Source organism: Octodon degus, unplaced genomic scaffold (assembly GCF_000260255.1).
Source record: "Octodon degus isolate 3935 unplaced genomic scaffold, OctDeg1.0 scaffold00033, whole genome shotgun sequence".
In the NCBI taxonomy this organism is placed as follows: Eukaryota; Metazoa; Chordata; class Mammalia; order Rodentia; family Octodontidae; genus Octodon; species Octodon degus.
In genome coordinates, this window is record NW_004524609.1 from 17,463,503 (window position 1) to 17,483,082 (window position 19,580).

A 19,580-nucleotide genomic window follows, 5' to 3' on the forward strand; every position below is an offset into this window, starting at 1 on the left:
CCTTCCTTCCTTCCTTCCTTCCTTCCTTCCTTCCTTCCTTCCTTCCTACATTTAACGTTTATTCAGTGTTGTGGACCGATCTCCGGATCTAACTCCGAACACTCATCACCCTGAAAGGAGAAGACTCTGAACTCATTAAATAATATCTCCCCCAGCCCCCGGCAAACACTGCCTTGCTTTCTATCTTCCTCTCCTTGCCCCACCATTCCCCCTCCTGTGGCCTTCCACGCCCGCCTCCTCTCACTTGGCATAAGGTTTTGGTTTTCAGAGCTTGCCTGTGTCACAGCATGAGTCAGTGCTCCGCGCCTTTTTATAGCTGAGTGAGTGTCCATGGCAAAGGCTGACAATGTTGGTTGTTTCGCGTGTCTGCCCTAGGGCTTTTAAAAGGTACTTGTACTCTTCACTGGGCTGGAACTCTGGGTCCCCTGGAGCAGGCCACACCCTTGGGCTCCAGAGAGTAGCTGTTCCCAGGCACACAGCTACACTTAGTGGGGAACACAGACTCGAGTTAGGTATCGCAGAAGCAGCAGTGAAATTTCAGCCCTGACAGTGCCAGAGAAGGTCTCTTCCTGGCCAGGCTCCGTCCAATGGAGTTTCAAGGGCAGGGGAAAAATCACTCTGTGGTCACAGTTTTTCCACTTGTGAAAAGTAGCTTGGACTAGACTTTGGCATGTGTAATATTTAAATGATAAAATTGAATGAAAAATCCAGTTCCTCACTCGGAAGTAAAAAAAACATGGCTGTGGCAGTTCCTCAACAGTAAAATGACAGCTGCTGTGTGTGCCGGCAGCTCATTTCCGGGCATGTCCCAAAGACTCCAAGCAGGTCCCCAAGCTGTTGGCCCATCTCTGCGACGGCCAAATGGATAAATGTGATACAGCGTGTGCATTCCAAGCGTGTTGCTCGGCCTCACAGAGGGAATTTCAACACATTTGCCACAGCAGGGATGAACCGTGAGGGCATGACGTGACAGCCCCACACAGCACATGCTCTGTGACTCACTTTACACTCCATCCCTGGAATCGGCCAGTTCCGAGAGGAAGACAGGAGGGGGGTGGGGTTTCCCAGGCTGGGAAGGAACTGGGCTGGTGGTTCATGGGAATGGAGTCGTATTATTTCCGTCGAAGAGTTCTGGAGGCGGATTGCACAACGATCAGTGTTTTCCACACAACTGAACTGTGCATGCAGTGACGGTTAGAATGGTCTGTTGTACCACCATTCTGAATGGCATATGTGGTCTGTGGTCTAGGCCGTGTCCACCAGCCCAGGTGGGGAAGAGCGGGGCTCTACCATTCCTCCCTGCTGGCTGCAGCACCTGGGCGCCTGGCAAGGCCCCTCCCTGGTGGCTTCCCACAGAGGGCAAGGGTTCACTTTATCCATGTCTGTGAGTGAGGGTCCCCGCTCTTCTGGTGCGCTCCTGAAGGCGGACTCTAGAGCTCACCACCTGGCCAGGGAAGGAGGAAGAAGCAGGCTTCCCCAGGAGGGGCTCATGGCTGCAGACACTTCCGCACATGACCCAGAAGGAAGGGGCTCCTCTGTTTGTCACCCCCCCACCGCCTCTTACATAGGGAATTGAACTTAGGACCTTGCGTTTGCCAGGTAGGGAAGCTGTGCTGCTGAGCTATATCCCCAGCCCCTCCTCTGTGTTTTTAATATTATTTCTCAAGCAGGGGCCCCCAGCGGGCAGGAAGTTTGGTTTGGTTTTAGTTTCTGCATTGAGCATTGGTGCCTGTGGCGGGCCCCAGCCGGAGCCCGGAAGACCCTGGCTCTTCCCAGCCAACTGTGGTGGTGAGAGTTCAGGGGGCAGCCCTCTCTGCTTGCCCAGGGAAGGGGGGGGGCTCGCAGAGGGAAGCACTAGGGGGGGAGCGGCTCCTCCACAAGGACAAATGGAAGCAATTTTCAGTCACGTGGCCAAGAGCTTACTGTAGCTGAGAGGCAGGCCCCATGCTGTCTGTCTCCAGGAAGCGCCCAAGCCACAGGTTCTGGGGCAGATGCAGCACAGGGGTCTTTGTTTATCTGAAGTGTGAGGAGGAGCTTGGAGGATGTTGCTGAGCAGGACAGAAGTCCTGTTCTGAAGGCTTGCAGGACTGGCCTAGATGGGGGCAGGCGGGTGGGCAGGTGGGTGGGCAGGCAGATGGGCGGGCAGGCAGGCAGGCGGGTGGGTTGCCTCATTTCTGATACAGGCATGGGGGTGAGGATGGAACCTATGCATCCCTCGACCATCCCTGGGCTTGTTACAGGCATGCTGTTGGCTCCCTGAAGTAAGAGATTTTGGTGCCCTGGAGAGGCGGAGAGGGAGGGGAACAGCTGAGGAGAGCCCCTTGGAATGAAGAGCGCCCACCACAGCCCGGAACTGACTCTGAGTCGGCTCTGACCCTCCATCTGTCCCCTTGCACAGCTTGAGGAGGGCCCAGAGAGGAGCTGCTGGCCCGCCAGCTTCAGCTCCTGCTGGCCACTCCAGTGAGTAGAACAAAGAACGACAGAAATGCCAGGGGACATGGGGGATCAGCCCAGTGGGTCAAGTGGTGGCGTCAGGCGCTAAGCCCGCCTTCCACTGCTCCGCAGGCGTGTTTAGGGTGTGAGGAGCCCAGAGCCCAGCGCTGCTCTCTTAGAAGGCAGCTAATTGTCCTAATTCTGGTAGGATCTGCTCAGCTCTGCTAACTGTCTTGGGGGAAGAAGATGAATCGTCCGTCTCCCCTGCTGTTCCAGGCAGCAGCCACCTCCTCCCTCACCAGGGGCTGGTGGGATTGGCCAAGGGGTGAGGAGGCTGGGTCAGGCTCTGAGTAGTCTTCCGTTGAGCCCAGGGTGCTCCTGGGAGCAGGCAGATAACAAAAGCTACACCTGCTGGAGGAGGACGGGAAGGCGCAGACAGGGCAGCTCAGGCAGTGAGGTGGAAGATGTGACCCCCTCTGCAGTAGGGCAGCTGGGCACCCCCCACCTGCGGGCATTCAGGTGGGGCAGCCAGGGCTGTGGAGTATGCACTGCGCCCAGCCACTGGTGGGACCCTGTGGCCATTCAGACCCTTCGTGGCCCTGGAGCTGGGTGTGTGCAGCCTTCGGCAGCTGGGTGGAAGCTCGAGTTATTTCCAGTTCAGTCTCACGGCCTGCAGCCCTGAGGATACTTGTGGGCTTTGTCTCTAATAGGAGGAACACTTGGGAATAGAGGTCACCTATATGGTCAAAAGGGCCATTTCAGGGCTCACCCCAGGAAGTGGGGTGCCTAGAAGTGGACACCTCCATGAGGACAGGATGCGTGAAGTAGTCTGACCCCTCCTTCAGAAGGTGGAGACTGTCCCTCCTTCTAGACCATGAGGGACCCCGGAGCTCTTTGACAAAGCAGGCTCTGCAGCGTCTCTGAGCCTAGGGGCTGAGAGTGGGCATGCAGAGGCCCGGGGAGATGAGGCCAAGTGTACTCAGGGGACGGGATATTCACTGAGAGCCGGGTTGAGTGTTGGAGCAAAAGGGTAGCTTCAGGACAGTGGCCTGTTGGATGTTGCCAGGGTGAGTGACTTCCATCCGGGGCCTTGTGCAGGGATCTTGTGGCAAACTGCTAACCTGTGCCTCAGTTTCCCTGAGAACAGTTCTGATGATTGGACCCTCTCTTACCCAGATGCCTCTGCTCTTTCTCCGCAGCCACAGAGGCAGCTCCTGGCTGTGTGGGTGACATGGCCGACACCCCAAGAGACGCCATGCTGAAGCCGGCGCCCGCGTCGCGGAATGAGAAGGCCCCCGCGGACTTTGGCTATGTGGGGATCGACTCCATCCTGGAGCAGATGCGCAGGAAGGCCATGAAGCAGGGATTCGAGTTCAACATCATGGTGGTCGGTGAGTCCCTGCTGCAGTCCTGTGCGGCGTAGCGGTCTTGGCCAGCCACGAGGGCCCGTGGTGAAAGCTCCTGGGCTCAGTTTTCCCTTGTGTGCTGTAAGTGATGGCCAGGCCTGAAGGACAAATTGCAAGTGACAAGTGTACAAGGGGGATTGTGTGTATGTGGGGGGACACTGCAGCTCCCATGAGTCCCTGAGAGAACTATGCACTGTGATCTTCACTGTCACATGGAAGCGCAGGAAGTCACCAGGGGAGGTCACTCATCAGCGTTCCCGCAGGCTGCTGGCAGGGCCCATTTGCAGCAGGTAGCACTGTCTCAAGCCCCTCAGGCCCTGTGCTGTCCTCATGGTGACCCTTGTGAAGGGACCCTGTTTCTCAGTGGAAAGCAGGCCGCTGATTTCAGACTTGAAACAGGGCAGGGCCTTCTGCCTCCTACACAGGACCATGGCGTCTGGGCAAACGCCCCACAGGCTCAAGCCCTAAACGCAGGCCTGTCTGGTGGGGGCACCCAGCACAGGGTATCTGAGGACCCCCAGTTTGAGCACTGTCCTCCTGTCCTCTCTGCTGTCACTTTAGCCCAGCTGCTCTGAGCTCCCAGTATCTTGCTCCGTGTCCCCCCCCCCTCGCCCCCACTGCCCCATCATGCTTCAGGGCAGAGGCCTGAGGTCCCTTTGGGACTCCCGCTGTTTCATCCTTAGGTGTAGACTGGGGACCCCTCTGCCCTGGCTGGATGCTGGAGAGAGATGGGGGAGGCACCAGGCAGTGACCAGAGCGGCCCTGCCTCCTGCCCTCAATATGCCCCCCTGGGAAGAGCCTGGGCTCCCCTGGTCTTGTCTGTGATGCAGGCCTCCTTCAGAGCTGTGGCTGAGGGGAGCAGGAGGGGTGACCTCACTGCCGTCACCATGGTTGTCCAGCCTTGAGCTCCAGGAGGGCGCCCAAAGGGCTGCCTCCCTTCCTGGCCCTCTCCAGTTTCCAGCCCTGAGAACTCCAGGGCCCAGCTGTCACTCGTGGGCTCCCTCCTGGGATCCTTTGTGAGGAACAAGATGATCCTGTAAAAACCAGAAGCCCTTGGCAGGGAATCTATGAGACAGAAAGGAGGGAGGCGGGTGTGTGGGCTCCACGGACCCAAGGGAGAAGCCCTGTTTTCTCCCTGTGAGGCTTGTCCACGTTCCCTTCCTTGGGCCTCGGTTTCCTCACCTAGGAAAGGGTATAATTACCTCTAGGGGGCCAGGAAGGTCTCGAGCACGGAAGGCCACAGTCTTGAAGCGTAGGCGCACCTGAGAAGTGGGAACAGCATCTGTGTTGGTGGTGGCAGCGGTAGCAGTAATAAAATGGTGAGGTTAAAATTTATAGTTGGCGTCTCCTGGATCCAAGGCAGCCGACAGCTCAGGCCGGATCAAGACCAGAAGGGTAGCGGGGTGGTAGCAAGGACTGCCGGTCCTGGGGCTGCTACACTCAGGCTGGGATTCCGATTCTGCCCTTCTGGGTGCCCCCCAGCTTTCAGTGAAAGGTATCATCAGGTGACCTAGGGCTGTCAGCACCGCCCAAGGGGTTCAGAGTGGCAGTAAAGCAACAGAGCTGAGTCGGGAGTTGAGTGTGTGTGTGTGGATTGTGTTGTCAGTGTGCACACTGAGTCCCACCCCTGTTCTGACTTGGTAACGGGGTGACTCATTGTGACACTGCCTGTGTATGAGCCGCCTGATGCTCACAGCAGCCCCAGCAGAGGAGACATGGGCGCAGTTCATCCCATTGTACAGATATGGAAATTGAGGCACCCCGAGGCATCCCGAATCAGAGCTGCCAGGAAGCCTCCTTCCTGGGTGGATGGTCACTGCTTGGGAAGGGATTCTTGACCAGACACTAGAGCCCAGTGTCCCTGAACACCCACCGCCTGTCCCCTCCCAAGAGCTGGCCGACCTCCCTCCTGTGTCTCCCCAGGGCAGAGTGGCTTGGGGAAGTCCACCTTAATCAACACCCTCTTCAAGTCCAAAATCAGCCGGAAGTCGGTGCAGCCCACCTCAGAAGAACGCATCCCCAAGACCATTGAGATCAAGTCCATAACCCACGGTCAGTGCTGTGGTGGTCACAGAGGGGCGGGGGGGAGGGATGTCCAATCGGAGCATGGAGTTCAGGGTGCCCAGGTTCCCTGGGGGACTCGCTGAGCCCCCTAGGAATGTAGCGTCTGGGTAGGACTGGCCTGTACACCCAGGGCCTGGGGAGATCTTGGGTTTAGTTACCAAAAATTTGTGGGCAGGGGACTCTGGGGAGAGGGCCTGCTGGGCTTTGTTGCCAGAGGCTGCTGTCTTCCTGGTCCCAGCACCTCTGGGGCCCCGGTCACCCTCTGACCTGGGACTCTGGTTCCCTCAGATATTGAGGAAAAGGGCGTCCGGATGAAGCTGACTGTGATCGACACACCTGGGTTCGGAGACCACATCAACAACGAGAACTGGTAAGGGGCTCACGGGGGCTCTGCATGGGGGAGGGGCACTCCCTGGGCAGCCAGGCTGCCTGGGCCCCACTACCCCAGTGTGGAAGAGCTTGTTCTGAAAATTGTGGACCAAGGAGGGGCTGCCGTGGGCTCACTCTTCCTCATCCTCCTGAGGTCAAGGGTCAGCGTGGGATGCTGGGCCAGGAGTCCTAAGATGAGCTGGTGCTATCTGCCCAAAGCCTAATAGCCCCCTATGTGATCACAAGGTTGACTGGAACAGGAGTGCTGGGCTGGGGAACTTCCCGGGCCACACAGGGACACACCCTGCCCCTCCTGGCCTTGACCTGGCTTCCCATGCAGCTGGCAGCCCATCATGAAGTTCATCAATGACCAGTACGAGAAGTACCTGCAGGAGGAGGTGAACATCAACCGCAAGAAACGCATCCCCGACACGCGTGTCCACTGCTGCCTCTACTTCATCCCTGCCACCGGCCACTCGTACGTGCCCACCACGCCCCCACCTGGTGCGGTGCCCTGGGCCTGCTGCCCTCCGGGCTTCCTGACGGTGCTGCTGCTGCTGCTGCCTGTGGGTCACACGTGTTGTTGGGAGCCCACCCCAGCCCTGCCAGCACAAGTCCCCATGGAGGGCAGCAAGCCTCAGCTTGGGGGCCTGCAGTAAACTCACATCTGCCTCTCGTGTCCCCTGTGGGCCAGCGAGAGTCCTTCAGGGCAGAACCCTGCTTGCCCAGCGGGGACTGGAGCAGGCTGTGCTCACAGGGACCGTGAAGGAGGCCCGCCCAGCTAAGCTCCTCTCCTCCCTGCGAGCCAGGGCCCCACAGCACAACTGAGAAGCCTCTCTTTGGACCCGTGTCCTGGGCCCCTCTGGAAGTTCCTGGATAATGAGGGGCTTAGAGCGGGCCTGTTCCTCCCTGCCACCCTCCACTTACCACTTGGCTGGTCCTGCAGTGCCCTTGCCTTTGCCCCAAGCTGGCATCCAGAGCCCCATCTCTAGCCCTATCGGCAGGGACACTCCCCAGTCCTATCCACCCAAAGCTGAGTCTCGCTTGCTTGCGTCCATTTCAGCCTTCGGCCCCTGGACATCGAGTTCATGAAGCGCCTGAGCAAGGTGGTCAACATCGTCCCTGTCATTGCCAAGGCCGACACGCTGACGCTGGAGGAGAGAGTCTACTTCAAACAGCGGGTACGACACTGGCCTCCTGGGCCTCGGGGCTGCTTGGACAAGCTGCAGGCCTGGGAGAGCCCACCCAGTCCAGGGCACCACTTGCATGGACTGAGCCACTGGCACTGCCCATGCACATGGCTGCCCTGGGGGGAGTCCTGGCCTGGGTGCTTACTGGGGCCTTCCTGAGGTGGCCCAACCAGCTCCCCATCTCTCAGTAGCAGCTCCCCACGATAGACCCCTTCTCCAGCCAAGTGTGAATAAGGCCCGAGAAAGACGCAGATTCAGGAGCAACCTGTGACCCTCGCTCCCAGAAAGGGGGAGCGTCATAAAAACATGCCTTGCTTTTATCAGATAGAAGAGAGAGCCCAGAAGGGGCAGTCTCTTCTGGGGACAGGTGGCCACCATTTCTCTGCCACAATATAGTAGGGCGCTTTGGGTGGATAGGACTTAGTTTAGTATAGTAAACTAAGCCACCTCTTCCTAGCAGAGCTGCACCCCAGTCGAATCCCACAAGTCTTGAGGGCCTCCATTCCAGGTGGTGTAGAAGATTTTCCCAGCATGCTTAGGGAGGGATAGCCCACCACACAGGGATGTGTGCTAGAGGGAAGGGGACAGGTGGCCCGGAAGTTGTGTGTGGGCTTGGGTCTTTCTGTGACGGCAACTGTGACGACTGTTCCTTGGGGTATCCTCAGTTCATTCATGGTTACCTCATTTGTTTTGCTGTCGGAACGGGGCTGGTTTAATGCAGACAGGTATACTCTGGTTTGCAGAGGGCCCCACCTGGGCTTGGGGGCCTGTGATGGGAGGGAAGGTTTCCGGAGTAGAGGACCCCACAGCCTGGGTTATTTTCATGGCATGTGAGGAAAGATGGAGAGACAGTAGATCCCAGACTTGGGGAGCCTCATCAGCTCAAAGCAGGCGTGCCTGCAACTGCCCCTCCTCCACTTGGGGGTGCCAGAGTTGCAGATTATTAGAATCACAGCTCCCCAGAACCTAACCCTGACCCTGGGCCCAGGGCAGCTAACCTCAGGAGGTCACAGCAGCGATGGTACCTGCATCTCCCCAGATCACTGCAGATCTGCTGTCCAATGGCATTGACGTGTACCCCCAGAAGGAGTTTGATGAGGACGCAGAAGACCGGCAGGTGAACGAGAAGTTCCGGGTGAGTGGGTCTCCTGAGGCTGCTTACCCCCCTCTTATACCCTCACACCCCCCCATGCCTGCAGTGCGTACAGAGGACAGGGTGCTCCTGCCCCATCCAGGGTAAACAGTGCTATGACTTTGAGCCACCTGGGCCTACTCCAGGCCCAGAGGGTTGGGAGCCCATGGCCACACGCAGCACCCTTACCCAGATTCCACTAGGGACCTGGCTCAGGGGAGGCAGCAGCCTTTCCGAGCATGCGTGACTGGTCCTACCACCCCTTCCCAGGAGATGATCCCCTTCGCTGTGGTGGGCAGCGACCATGAGTACCAGGTCAACGGCAAGCGGATCCTTGGCAGGAAGACCAAGTGGGGCACCATTGAAGGTACTCGCCCTGCTGACTCCTGGGGCTGGGACGAGAAATCCCCCGGTCTGTGGCCCCAGAGCATTCAGCCATTGGCTGAGCTTAGTCTGTTACCTGTGTGTCTGTTGTCCTGAGGGGATACCTGTCGTTGGGTGTGTGGCCACACAAATGCATGTCTTCAGATACTTTCCATATAAGGTCCCTGTTGCGGACCCCAAGGGTTGGGGCTTGGATGTCTTTTCTGGGGGGCAGGCTGGCCTGTTCAGGGGATGGGCCTGGGCATTTCTTTCCTTGCTGCTTCCTCCCTCCCTAGCAAGCATGAGGGAGAAGCACAGGGTGGACTGCATCCCAGTCGAATCCCACAACTCTCGAGGGCCTTCATCCCAGGTGGTATGGGAGATTTTCCCAGCATGCTTAGGGAAGAATAGCTGACCACACAGGGACATGTGCTGGAGGGAGGGGGACAGGTATCCCCGGAAGTTTTGTGTGTGCTTGGGTCTTCCTGGTGCAGCTGGGATGAAGCCGCTTTGTCTCTTGAGAATGGTGCGGGCTAAAGGGCCTGCAGAAAAGGCAGTCAGCTGTGCAAGTGTGGGAAATCCCCAGGCCTCCAGGGTCTCAGTTTCTACTACCCAAGGGGCCGGGGAGATGGCTCAGTAGAATCGCTCTTCCTTGGCAAGTACAAGGGCCTGAGTTCAATCCCCGGTTCCACCAAAAAAAAAAAAAAAAAAAAAAAATAATTTCCCTGGGAAGCTAAGCATAGTGATGCCCTACATGGATGGGTGAGGGGAAGGCGGTGAGGGCCCCAGAAATGGAGGAGCTCTGAATCCACAGGCCCAGCCCTGCAGCACACCCCAGGGGGTCGGCACTGAGGAAGCCCCGCCTACCATCCTCAGGGATTGGTGTTGGCAGATACCTTCAGAGCTGTTTTCTAGACCAGCTATCATCTGGGCGTTTTCCTAGTTCTGTGGTGCCCCCTCTGCAGAGGAGCTGACTGAAGGGGACAGTTTAGGGAAGTGTCTGAGTTGGCTGTTCCAGTTCAGAACCTTTTTACCAAAGGCCTGATTCGGGTTAGGGACCTAGGGCCCGACACTGGCATGTCTTTACTTCCCCCTGGTGGCCAAGTCCTGCCATCGCAGGCGGTTTGTATAGAAATTGTCAGGACATTAATGAGGCCAGATTGGGGCTTCTGGCTGGGGAGGTCAGTTACAAAGCAGCAGACCAGCCTTCTGCAGATCCTGGAGACCTCCCCAGAACACTATGAGGACCTTGTGAGTCGACAACTCACCGAGGAACCAGCCACTTGCTCACCCTGGGTCTTATGGTCCCTAGGCAGTTTTGCCTTGTCCTGTCCCCTTCTTGGTGTGCCCCACTTCGAGCAGCCCCCTGGAGTGCTGCAGAAGGAAGACGAGTCACCACGATTCACCCCATTTGTTCCCTTTGTGTGTCCCTGGGAGGTGGGTGACGCTGTTACCCATTTTACAGATGGAGAAATAGAGGTCAGAGACCAGAGTAACATACATCTGTGGCAGAGGCCATCATGTGGACCAACCCTTATGGGGTGGAATGTGGGCCTTTCACAGGGCAGCCCTGCCTTGCCCCTGCTTGGGAAAAGCCCTGTACGTGGGAGGGGGCAGGGTGGATGGAGGCCCTGGGTCCCACGGGGACCTCACAGGTGTGAGCACCGAGCTCCACTTTCTGTGCCTTCAAGAGAGTATTGGGTACCCAAAGGTGTGGGGAGTGGGCTGAGGGGACTTCCGGGGGTCTGGTGCCTGCTCCGCCTGGCCCTGCTCCTGATGCCACTGCCTGCCCCCAAGTGTGCGGTGGTGTCATAGTTACAGCACCTGGCCCACCACCCACCACCAGTGACACTCTGGAGTGTGGCCAGCCGAGGCCCTGCACACTGTCCCCAGCTGGCTTTCGCCTGGGTGGTCTCAAAGCCAGGTGATCTTAAGCCTCCTGCTGGCTCTTTCAAGGGTCACCACAATATGTGGTCTCCTGGTGTAGTGTGTATGTGCGTGCATGTGTGTATCCTGCCCGTGCTCTGGGAATGTGTGTGTGGGCAGGCATAATAAAACCCAGTAAAATCTGCTCCAACTCCATCGCCACCCCTCGCCTCCCAGCCCCCATCTGTCTTCAGGTCTGCCCTGCCCACTGGGGATGTCTCCCTGGTCACTCCAGGGAAGCAGGGCCCACCCCTCCTTACTGTGACACTTCTGCCTCGCCAAAATCTTGGCCTGGCAGCTGGGCCATCTGCCCACTGGTCCAGAACCTTCCAGAGAGTGGCTCAGTTTGTCCTTCCACTCCAGAGTCCCCGGCACCGAGAGCCTCCCAAGTGCCTGGGACTCAGGTGCAGAGCAGGCACCATCTGCCAATGGGGCCACTCTTGAAATAGTGGGGGTGAGGTGGGGGTGGGGCGCTCCCTGTGTGACACTGAAGCTCTCTGTCCCCTCTCCTCAGTCGAGAACACCACACACTGTGAGTTTGCCTACCTGCGGGACCTCCTCATCAGGTGAGCCTGTGGCCGGGGTGGGCAGACGGCAGCTGGCACTCCGCCTGCCCAGTGGCTCTGCCTCCAGAGCCCCCTTTGCTAAGAGATACTCTGGGAAATGAATGAAGCCAGGAGTGAACATCCTTTTGATGCCTATGAGGTCACAGGAACAGGAAGGGCTGTGTCCTGCTCCCCTGTGACCTGAGCCCAGATTGCACTGTGATTGCTGCGACCTGTGAGGTCTCACCGGTGGGCTCCGAGTGGAGGCTGGCACGTCCTCATTTCTGTTCCCAGCAGCCTCTGACCCCTGCCCTTGATCTTGGCTGAGGCTTCTCTATGGGCTGTATAGCCCAGCAGAAGCCCCCCTAGAGACAGGCCAGGTGAGGGGTCCCTGAGGAGCAGCTCTACTTGGGCAGGTGAAGAGGTGAGGGCCATGACCTGGGATCCTAGGCTCCTGTCTTCCCCCTCCAAAGGTGGCTGGGTGCTGGGAATAATGACCAGAGGGGCGGGGCCGTGTGGGGACAGCAGTGGGGCAGAAGTGACATCATCTTTTTGGGAAGCCCCACCCTTCCAGCCTGCTTTCCAGATTGGGCCCTTTCAGCTGGAGAGAAAGGCTAGGGGCTGGGATGTGGCCCTGCAGTGGAGCACTTACCCAGGTGCCCCAGGCCCTGGCTCCACCGCCCACACCACCACACAGCCAAAATAGTGAGCCATGGATGGGTAGAATGGACCTGGCCCTCTGCTCCAGGCCACCTGCCTTCTGTAGGCTACAGCCCTGGGGTCAGCAGTCGCCCCTTGGTTCTGCTGCCTGGTACCCTGGCCACCAGCCAGGTGCTTCTTTTTGGAGCAAGGACATTGTGGTCCTGTCCACTGCTAGAGGTCTCTGGGCCTCCCCGAACCCAGCCCTCTGTTGCTGAGCAGACTCTAGCTGGCTGTCACGTGGATAGGGACAGGGATGCACTGGAACATGTGTTCCCAGGGAGACGGGCCTCCGGACCCATGCCAGGCGTGGTCGCCATTGTGGTGGTGGTAGTGATGGTGGAAGGGACCCCATGGAGAGCATGGCAGTCAGGCTGGGGCAGGCTGACCTGCTGTCCCCACAGGACCCACATGCAGAACATCAAGGACATCACCAGCAGCATCCACTTCGAGGCGTACCGTGTGAAGCGGCTCAATGAAGGCAACAGTGCCATGGCCAATGGGGTTGAGGAGAAGGAGCCTGAAGCCCAGGAGATGTAGACGCTGCCATCCCCACCCTGGACCCTATCCCCAGTCTTCCCGTCACCCCAGGCCCGCCCACCTGCCCGCCCTTTCTTATTTTATATCATTTTGTCCATGTGTCATCATCATTCCCCACCCTTTCCGTGCTGCCAGGTGACAAGAGAAGGCGAAGTCTCCTGAGCGTGAATCGGTAGCTCCTGGCTGCCCATGGAGCGGGGCTCAGCCTGGGACCCTTCTGGCCTTTCTGAGTACCAGAAAGGCTGGATGTGCCCAGCAGGAGGACCCAGGGCCTGTTGGAGTCTGACCCGCCCCCAGTTGGCCCCCTCCTCCCCCCAGGACCCACAAAGCTGCCTGCCTGCCACCCTCTGGAGATACTAGATCTGGAGCCTCATCAGGGACCAGGTCCCTGGGTTTAGCGGTCCCCTCTTGGCCCTCAGTCCCCAAGGCCACAGTTCCTGGAGTGGGAGGATGGAGCCCCTCCTGCCCCCCTGTGGTGTGGGCCATGGACTCAGAGACCACCCCCCCACCCCCCCGCCACCTCAGGACTCCTCGCAGCGCGCATTGCCAGTTGATTAGACACACTGGGCCTGCAGCCACCCGCCTGGAGCCTACTCTGCAGCAGAAAGTGCCTTCATTCAGCCGTCCACAGGAGCCAGAGGACTCTCCTAGTTGTCCCCTTGGGCCAGAAACAGGGACCAAAGGGAGAGGGGGAGGTGTGACCTATCCCTCCACCCCCCCCCCATTGTACCCTCACACATGCGGGGAGGCTTTGGGAACCTCTGATCCAACAGAATCTGGTGAGAAGTGTGTCCCACCCCACCCCTGCACTGGGGAAGATCCAAGCAGAAGCAGCTGCGGAGGGTGCCGAGGCCCTGCCCCACCCTGATGTCTCGGAGGCCTGTCGGTCTGTCTGTCTTGACTTTGGTCTGGCTGCGAGGCTCTGGTTCTGTCATGACCCAGCAGCCCCAGCCCCAGATGCTCTGCTCCTGGCCCCAGGCTGGGCAGGAGGCTGGGAGAACGCACTGTCCTCCTGAGAGCCTGGCCCCTGCACCCTAAAACCCCATGTGTAGAGACCCCTGGAGAGAGATGAGAGGGTTGGGGGGGTGCACAGGACACATACAGGTGCAGAATGGGGCTCGCCCTCTGTCCCCAGGGGGCTACAGGAGCACCACAGCCACCCACGTGCTTCCTGATCCTGGGGGCCTCCGCAGGGGTGAGGCGAGGCCGCACAGGGGCGTACCCGCCTTGGAGTGTGGCTGCAGACCCCGAGCTGGCCTCAGGCAGCCGAGAAGTGCCGTGGAAGGCATGGGCTGTGCAGACTGGGGCGTGCAGCTCTGGGAGCGGACGTGTAAGCAGGTGATCGGGTCGCCCCTTCCTCCCCGAGGGGTGCAGACCCCTCAGCCCGACAACAGTTTACTTGCCAACTGCCGACTTGCCAAGTTTTTGCCAAAACCAAGACTGAAAGAAGATGTCCGGTGGCGGGGCCCAGGACATGGGGGTGGCCTCCCCTGGCCCTGGTGGCGCTCGGGGGTGGGGGATAGCAGCAGTGTCCCCAGGGATGGCTTCGCTTTCCTTCTGTAACCAGATTTTGAAAACTTGTTTCACTGGGCTCCGTTCCACAACGGCCTTTTGCTATGTGCCTCCTGAGAAATTCGTCTCTTTTTGTATAAATAACAAAGTGTTGAAATGTATTTCCTGAAATAAATGTTTCAAATGCAAACTCTGAGGCTCCAGAGGAGAGTGTTGTCCTGCGCCTGGGTTGTGGGTTTCCTCAAGGCCTCAGGACTGGCCTCAGGTGGCAGAGAAAAGAGGAGCAGGGATATGGGGAGGGGAGGTCAGGCCAGGCTGGAACCTGAACTTGGCCTCCTGGGATGAAGACAAAACTGGCTGTGGTGGGAGGCTGAGGCAGGAGGATCCCAAGTTCCACCTCTGCCTGGGCAACTTGGTGAGATTGTCTCAAAATAAATGGTTGAGAAGGTAGCTGTGTGTCTATCCATCTGCAGTAGTAGGGATTGAAGCCGGTCCTTTGCACTGACCTATATTCCAGGCTCTCCTCCCCTTTTTAAAAATGATATGGGGGGGCAGGGAGATGGCTCAGTAGAATAAGTGCTTGCCTGGCAAAGTGCAAGGGCCTGAGTTCAATCCCCGGTTCCGCAAAAAAAAAAAAAAAAGAAAAGAAAAAGAGAGAGACAGAAAGAAAAAAGAAATGATACAGGGTCTCATTCAATCACTAAATTGCCCAGATGGGGCATAAAATTGTGATCCTCCCGCCTCTGCCTCCCAGAGCGCTGGGATTGCAGGTGTGTATCATCTCACCTGAATTCCTTGAGCCTCATATTCAGAGGAGATCTCTTTATGTTTTTTTTTTAATTTTTATTTTTTCTTTTTTCTTTCTGTTTTTACATTCTACTTTCTGACCTCATATGTGAGGTGCGCGATGTGGGCAATGCTGAGAAATGGTGCCGCGAGGGTGAGCTATAGCCTCGCGCCAGCAGCCGCTCCGAGCTGGGAGGTAACAGCCTCGAGCAGCACTTTGAATCCCGCTCAGTCTGGTGTTGGGGCACAGATTTCTGGAGTGTGGGCCGCTGGGAAGCGTGGGAGCGGGGAGGCAGCAGCACTGGGAGGGTCAGGTCCAGGGCCCTGGCCAAGTGTGCGGCGGAGGGGCTCCAGGGTGCCCTGTGCCTGGGGGGCGCCCCTGCCCTCCTTGCCCCAGCAGGCGCAGGTAGCCACCCCTTTCTGCTGCAGCTGGGACCCCAGGTGGGGAACCAGCTTCACAGGAGAGCTGAACCCCTCCTCGATGCTCCTCCTGTGGAGAGAAGGACTTAGAGGCCCCATGGTGAGGAGGTGGGGATCCACGCTGGGCTGAGGCGCATTTCCTGTGCTGGAGCAGAAACGCTTTCCAGATGTTCCTACTGCCCCACAGCACCGCCAGGAGGGCCCCAAGGAGCAGACCCAGGCCTGCGGGGGCGCTGGCTCCGCGCCAGCCCACTACACGGTACCAGGTTACATCATTGTGAGCCGCCTAGACCTCAGGAGCATCCCAGAAAGACCGCAGTCAGCGCTGGTTCTGGTTCTTTTCATCTTCTGTACTGGAAATTGAACCTGGGGACCTTAATTAACACCGAGCTGTACCCCTGGCTCAGGTCCTTTTTATGTTGGTGCACTCTGGCACTAACTTGTGGGCTTCCTTCCTCAGCCTCCAGAACGCTGGGATTCCGGGCACGCCAGCATCAGAGCCCTTGATGCTGGGGCTGCAGAACCCCAGATGCTGTCCTCCCACCCCATGCTCCTGCTCCCCCTTTGGGCTGTGGCCTTTGGTGAAATGTGGGAAGGCAACTGCCCTGGTGATTCCCTGATAACACAAGCAGCGCCTGCCTGTGACAACGTGACTGGAAAGCAGAAGCCAGAACAGCAAACATGAACCCAGCGCTCCAGTCAGCCTTACGCATGCGCGGGCTTTACATTTTTTTTTCTAATGCGCTTGCAAAAGGTCCTTATATTTGCTTTCCCACGTTAAGCTCAGATTATGCGTATCATTTGGTAACCCACATGGATACTACTGTGGAAATTATTCCATGCATTGTTTTAAACAGAATTTTAGCAGCTGAACAAAAACATCTTATTTGCGACAATGAGGATTTGTAAGTTGTGCTTATGGCAGCCAGCCGCAATGGGAGCTTGTCGCTGATCCATTTGGTGGCTGGCTGCACCCTCCCTATACGTCTTACAGGGCGAATGACAGGGCGCCCCAGTTCCTTGCTGGGCAAAGCCAGGAGCGCGGAGCAGCGCGAATCTCCCAGGGGCTCGGCAGGGGACGCTCTAGAGCAGAGGACTGACGGCGCGGGCTGGTCCCCCTTGCTCCTTGGCTTTCCTGCCCTCCTTCCCTTGAGCCTGTGACCGCTGCTTCCTGCCTGTGAGGGGTCAAAGCCTCCTCCGGCTCAGCTCTGCACACTCACCTTCAGTCTTATACACACAAAGGGCCCGGAGTGCTGCGTGCTCAGAGAGAGACTCACTCCCAAGGCTCGGACTTTAAACCGCTCGTTCTGGTCACTGATCCCACGCAGATGCAACTGTGCAACTCTTGCCCTTGGGTCCGCATCAAGGTCACTGTCAGATCGCACACAGAGGAAGCTCCTAGGAGTCAGGGTGTGGGTGCGCTGGGGAAGGCTGAGGGCAGGTGCTGAGGGCCCTAGGGCACAGCTGAGGGCCACATCTAGGCCAAGGCGACACCGCCAAGGAGGTGGACCAAGCCTCAGCAGACAAGTAGGCTGATGGTCACTCAGGCATCACTGGACACGGGGAGCGGGGAAGGAGGGAGCCCATGGCTGGGCTCTCCGGGCTGAGTTTCCAGCCTCTTTCTGCTATGCATCCACAGCACTGGCCATTCCTCTGGGCTGGGTGGACCTGGGGGTGTGGGGTGCAGAATCTCTGGTCTCACCCAGAGCCTGGCACCCTGTGATTCCACTGGGCCTCATGAAAGTTGCAGCTGAATGAACACTGAGAACCCAGCGGAGAAAGTGTCTTCCTCCCCATTCGCAGAGGATGGTTATAAATAATCAGCAGCAAACAGGAGCATAAATAATTAAACCCGCCTGGAGTGAGTGGCTCTTGAACCGTCTGCCTGATTTAAAAACTAATTACTTGGAGAGTCCTAGCTGCCGGGGAGCTGCCTCCTCCTCCTCCTCCCTCTTTCCTACACGGCTCTGCCCTGTTTCCTGGGGTGCCAGGGGCATTGGCGTCAGCTCATCAGCCAGTCCTGGCACGTAGAGAGCTGCGGGGGTGCGGGGGGGGGGGCTCTTCTATCTCCCTGATTAAAAGCCGGGGCCCAGGAGGAAGCAAAAGTCCCTGAAGGGCACCAAGACGGGTGCTTCCAGTTCTGCCTCACTTCTGCAGCTGCAGGCTCCCGTCCTAGCTGGGAGTGCCTAGGACTTCCTGTCCTCAGGGCTCTCTTGGCTGGAGGGGGAAAGCAGAGCTTGGGGCAGCAGAGGGACAGGAAGTGGTCTGTATCTTTTGCAGAGCTAGGGATTGGACACAGGGTCCTGCATACATATGCAAGGGAAGTGTATTTCCCAGCTATCCTAGCTTCTCCGTTTGGTTATTTTTATAGTTTCCATTCATTTTTTGAAACTCCTAACTTCACAGTGCTACCTTTTCCTACCTTTCCCTTCATTAGATTTTTTTTTTTTTTTTTGAGACATAGTGTCACTAGTTTCCGCTGGCGTCAAACTCATAGCAGTCCTCCTGCCTCAGCCTCCTGAGTGCTGGGATTACAGGCATGAGCCACATTGCCCAACTAGATAGCGTCTTAGTTTTACTCAGTGTAAAGACCTTGTCTGATCATTCCATCTGTGGGTCTGCTCAATAAAAGCAGCAATTGTTCTGATTATGGGCAACACTTTCTGCCTTCTTTGAATGACCTGTGGGCATTTCTGGGGACAGAGGGTGGAACACTGCTGTGTGGAGCTGGGGCGACAGGGCCAAGCTCAGGTGAGCACAGAAGCAGATGTTTCTGATCGGGATGGCATCCGGGCAGAGACGGCGCTTGCTGCAGGTAAGCCCTGTGCGTCTGGCTTTAGCAGGCCCCATGGAAGGGAGGGAAATGAAGAAGGGACACCATTCCCTGCAGGAACCTAATGACCTCGGAGAAAACAGTCAGAGGCAGAGGGCAGTACATGCCTGTAATCCCAACCCAGAAGGAGGCTGGAGCAGGAGGATTGGAAGTTTTAGCCCAGCCTGAGCAAAGTGGTGAGGCCCTGTCTCAAAATACAAATGAAAACAGACTGAAGCTGCAGTTCAGTGTGAGGCCCTGGGTTCAGTCTCTGTGCTGGGGTGGGGTTAGGGAGATCTCAGGACTTCAGTGGCCTATAGGGCACAGCGGCTTCTACAAATCCCCCAAATGTGTTCAGAAGGATTTTTTTTTTGGTGGGGGGGGAGCTGGCTCAGGATGCCTTCAGAGCAGGTCTGGTAAGGCATGAGGATCTAGGGATTGAACCCCAGCATCCTGAGCCTGACTGCTTTGCTTAAGCAGGCCCTTATTAACTGAGCTAATGGGCAAGTCCCCAGATCCCCCAAACATGAACATCTCATCCTACTTCCAAGCCCAGCGCTGGCTGCATTTCCCGGGGGAGGAGGGATTCGCCCTCAGAGGCAGAATGTCTGCTGTGGTCCTGGCGGCTGTTGGAGGAGGGATTCCCCGGACCAGCATGCTCAGTGCCTGCCAGGCTCCCCCAAAATGTCCCAGCTCTGTCAGTTCAAGCAGCCCTGGAAGAGTTTGGAAGTGAGGGGGTGTGGATCCAGTAACATCGAAGCTCTATAATTTAGCAATTACTGTAACCCACACTTGTAATTTAGGGAGATTTTGTAATTCTTTGTACTCCTTCTCTCTCTTTGAACAAATAGGCAGTTTAATAGCTTCCTCTTTCCTGCTCTGAAGACTGGTATTTGCCACCCCTTCCTCATCAGCCGCTGAGCTCACACGAGTGTGCAGACTAGGTCGGAACTACTTTCCAAGAAGGATTTATATCCCGGCATCTCCAGAAGGACCCTGTACTTGCGCGTTGCAATTGCGCATGCTTGGCTCCAAAGCCTTGAGTTTTCCCGCCAGTGTGGCCACCAGGGTGGCTGGCAGCCTGCGGAGTCCCTCCAGGTGCCACCGGCCTCGCGCCACAACCGGGAAGCCCAGCTTCTCTGTGCTTCTAATCCCTCCTCTGCTACTGTTTGTTCATTTAAGGATTTTGTTGTGATGTCTCCAAGCGTCAGATGCTGTGCTGAGCCGTGGAGGACGGGCGAGGCTCTCACGGAGTTTGCAGCTGGTGGGAGAAACAAGGACAGCACTGTGTTCCGAGGGCTGCGCGGCACCACGCAGCCGCGCGGGAGGCCTGAGCTGTTGAGGTGGGGCCCCGGCCCTGGGAGGGACCCCGGCTCCAGTAGG

General features: G+C 57.6%; 1 protein-coding gene across 8 annotated transcripts in view; it reads left to right on the plus strand.

Annotated features, from left to right (window-relative positions):
• The window catches only part of Sept9 (septin 9), a 170,181-nt gene extending 156,662 nt beyond the window's left edge, over nucleotides 1-13,519 (plus strand). For 7 of the 8 annotated variants that reach the window (XM_023713916.1, XM_023713918.1, XM_023713917.1 and 4 more), the window contains 9 exons: nucleotides 3,633-3,824; nucleotides 5,763-5,891; nucleotides 6,192-6,273; nucleotides 6,613-6,750; nucleotides 7,336-7,453; nucleotides 8,502-8,597; nucleotides 8,865-8,961; nucleotides 11,398-11,449; nucleotides 12,532-13,519. In XM_023713916.1, the coding sequence (XP_023569684.1) occupies nucleotides 3,633-3,824; nucleotides 5,763-5,891; nucleotides 6,192-6,273; nucleotides 6,613-6,750; nucleotides 7,336-7,453; nucleotides 8,502-8,597; nucleotides 8,865-8,961; nucleotides 11,398-11,449; nucleotides 12,532-12,667 (1,040 nt within the window). In that variant the 3' untranslated portion in view covers nucleotides 12,668-13,519. Of the gene's footprint in view, nucleotides 1-1,765; nucleotides 1,789-3,632; nucleotides 3,825-5,762; nucleotides 5,892-6,191; nucleotides 6,274-6,612; nucleotides 6,751-7,335; nucleotides 7,454-8,501; nucleotides 8,598-8,864; nucleotides 8,962-11,397; nucleotides 11,450-12,531 lie in introns of those variants that run through there. The other variant, XM_023713923.1, reaches the window with a different exon arrangement.
• The last annotated feature ends 6,061 nt before the right edge of the window (nucleotides 13,520-19,580 follow it).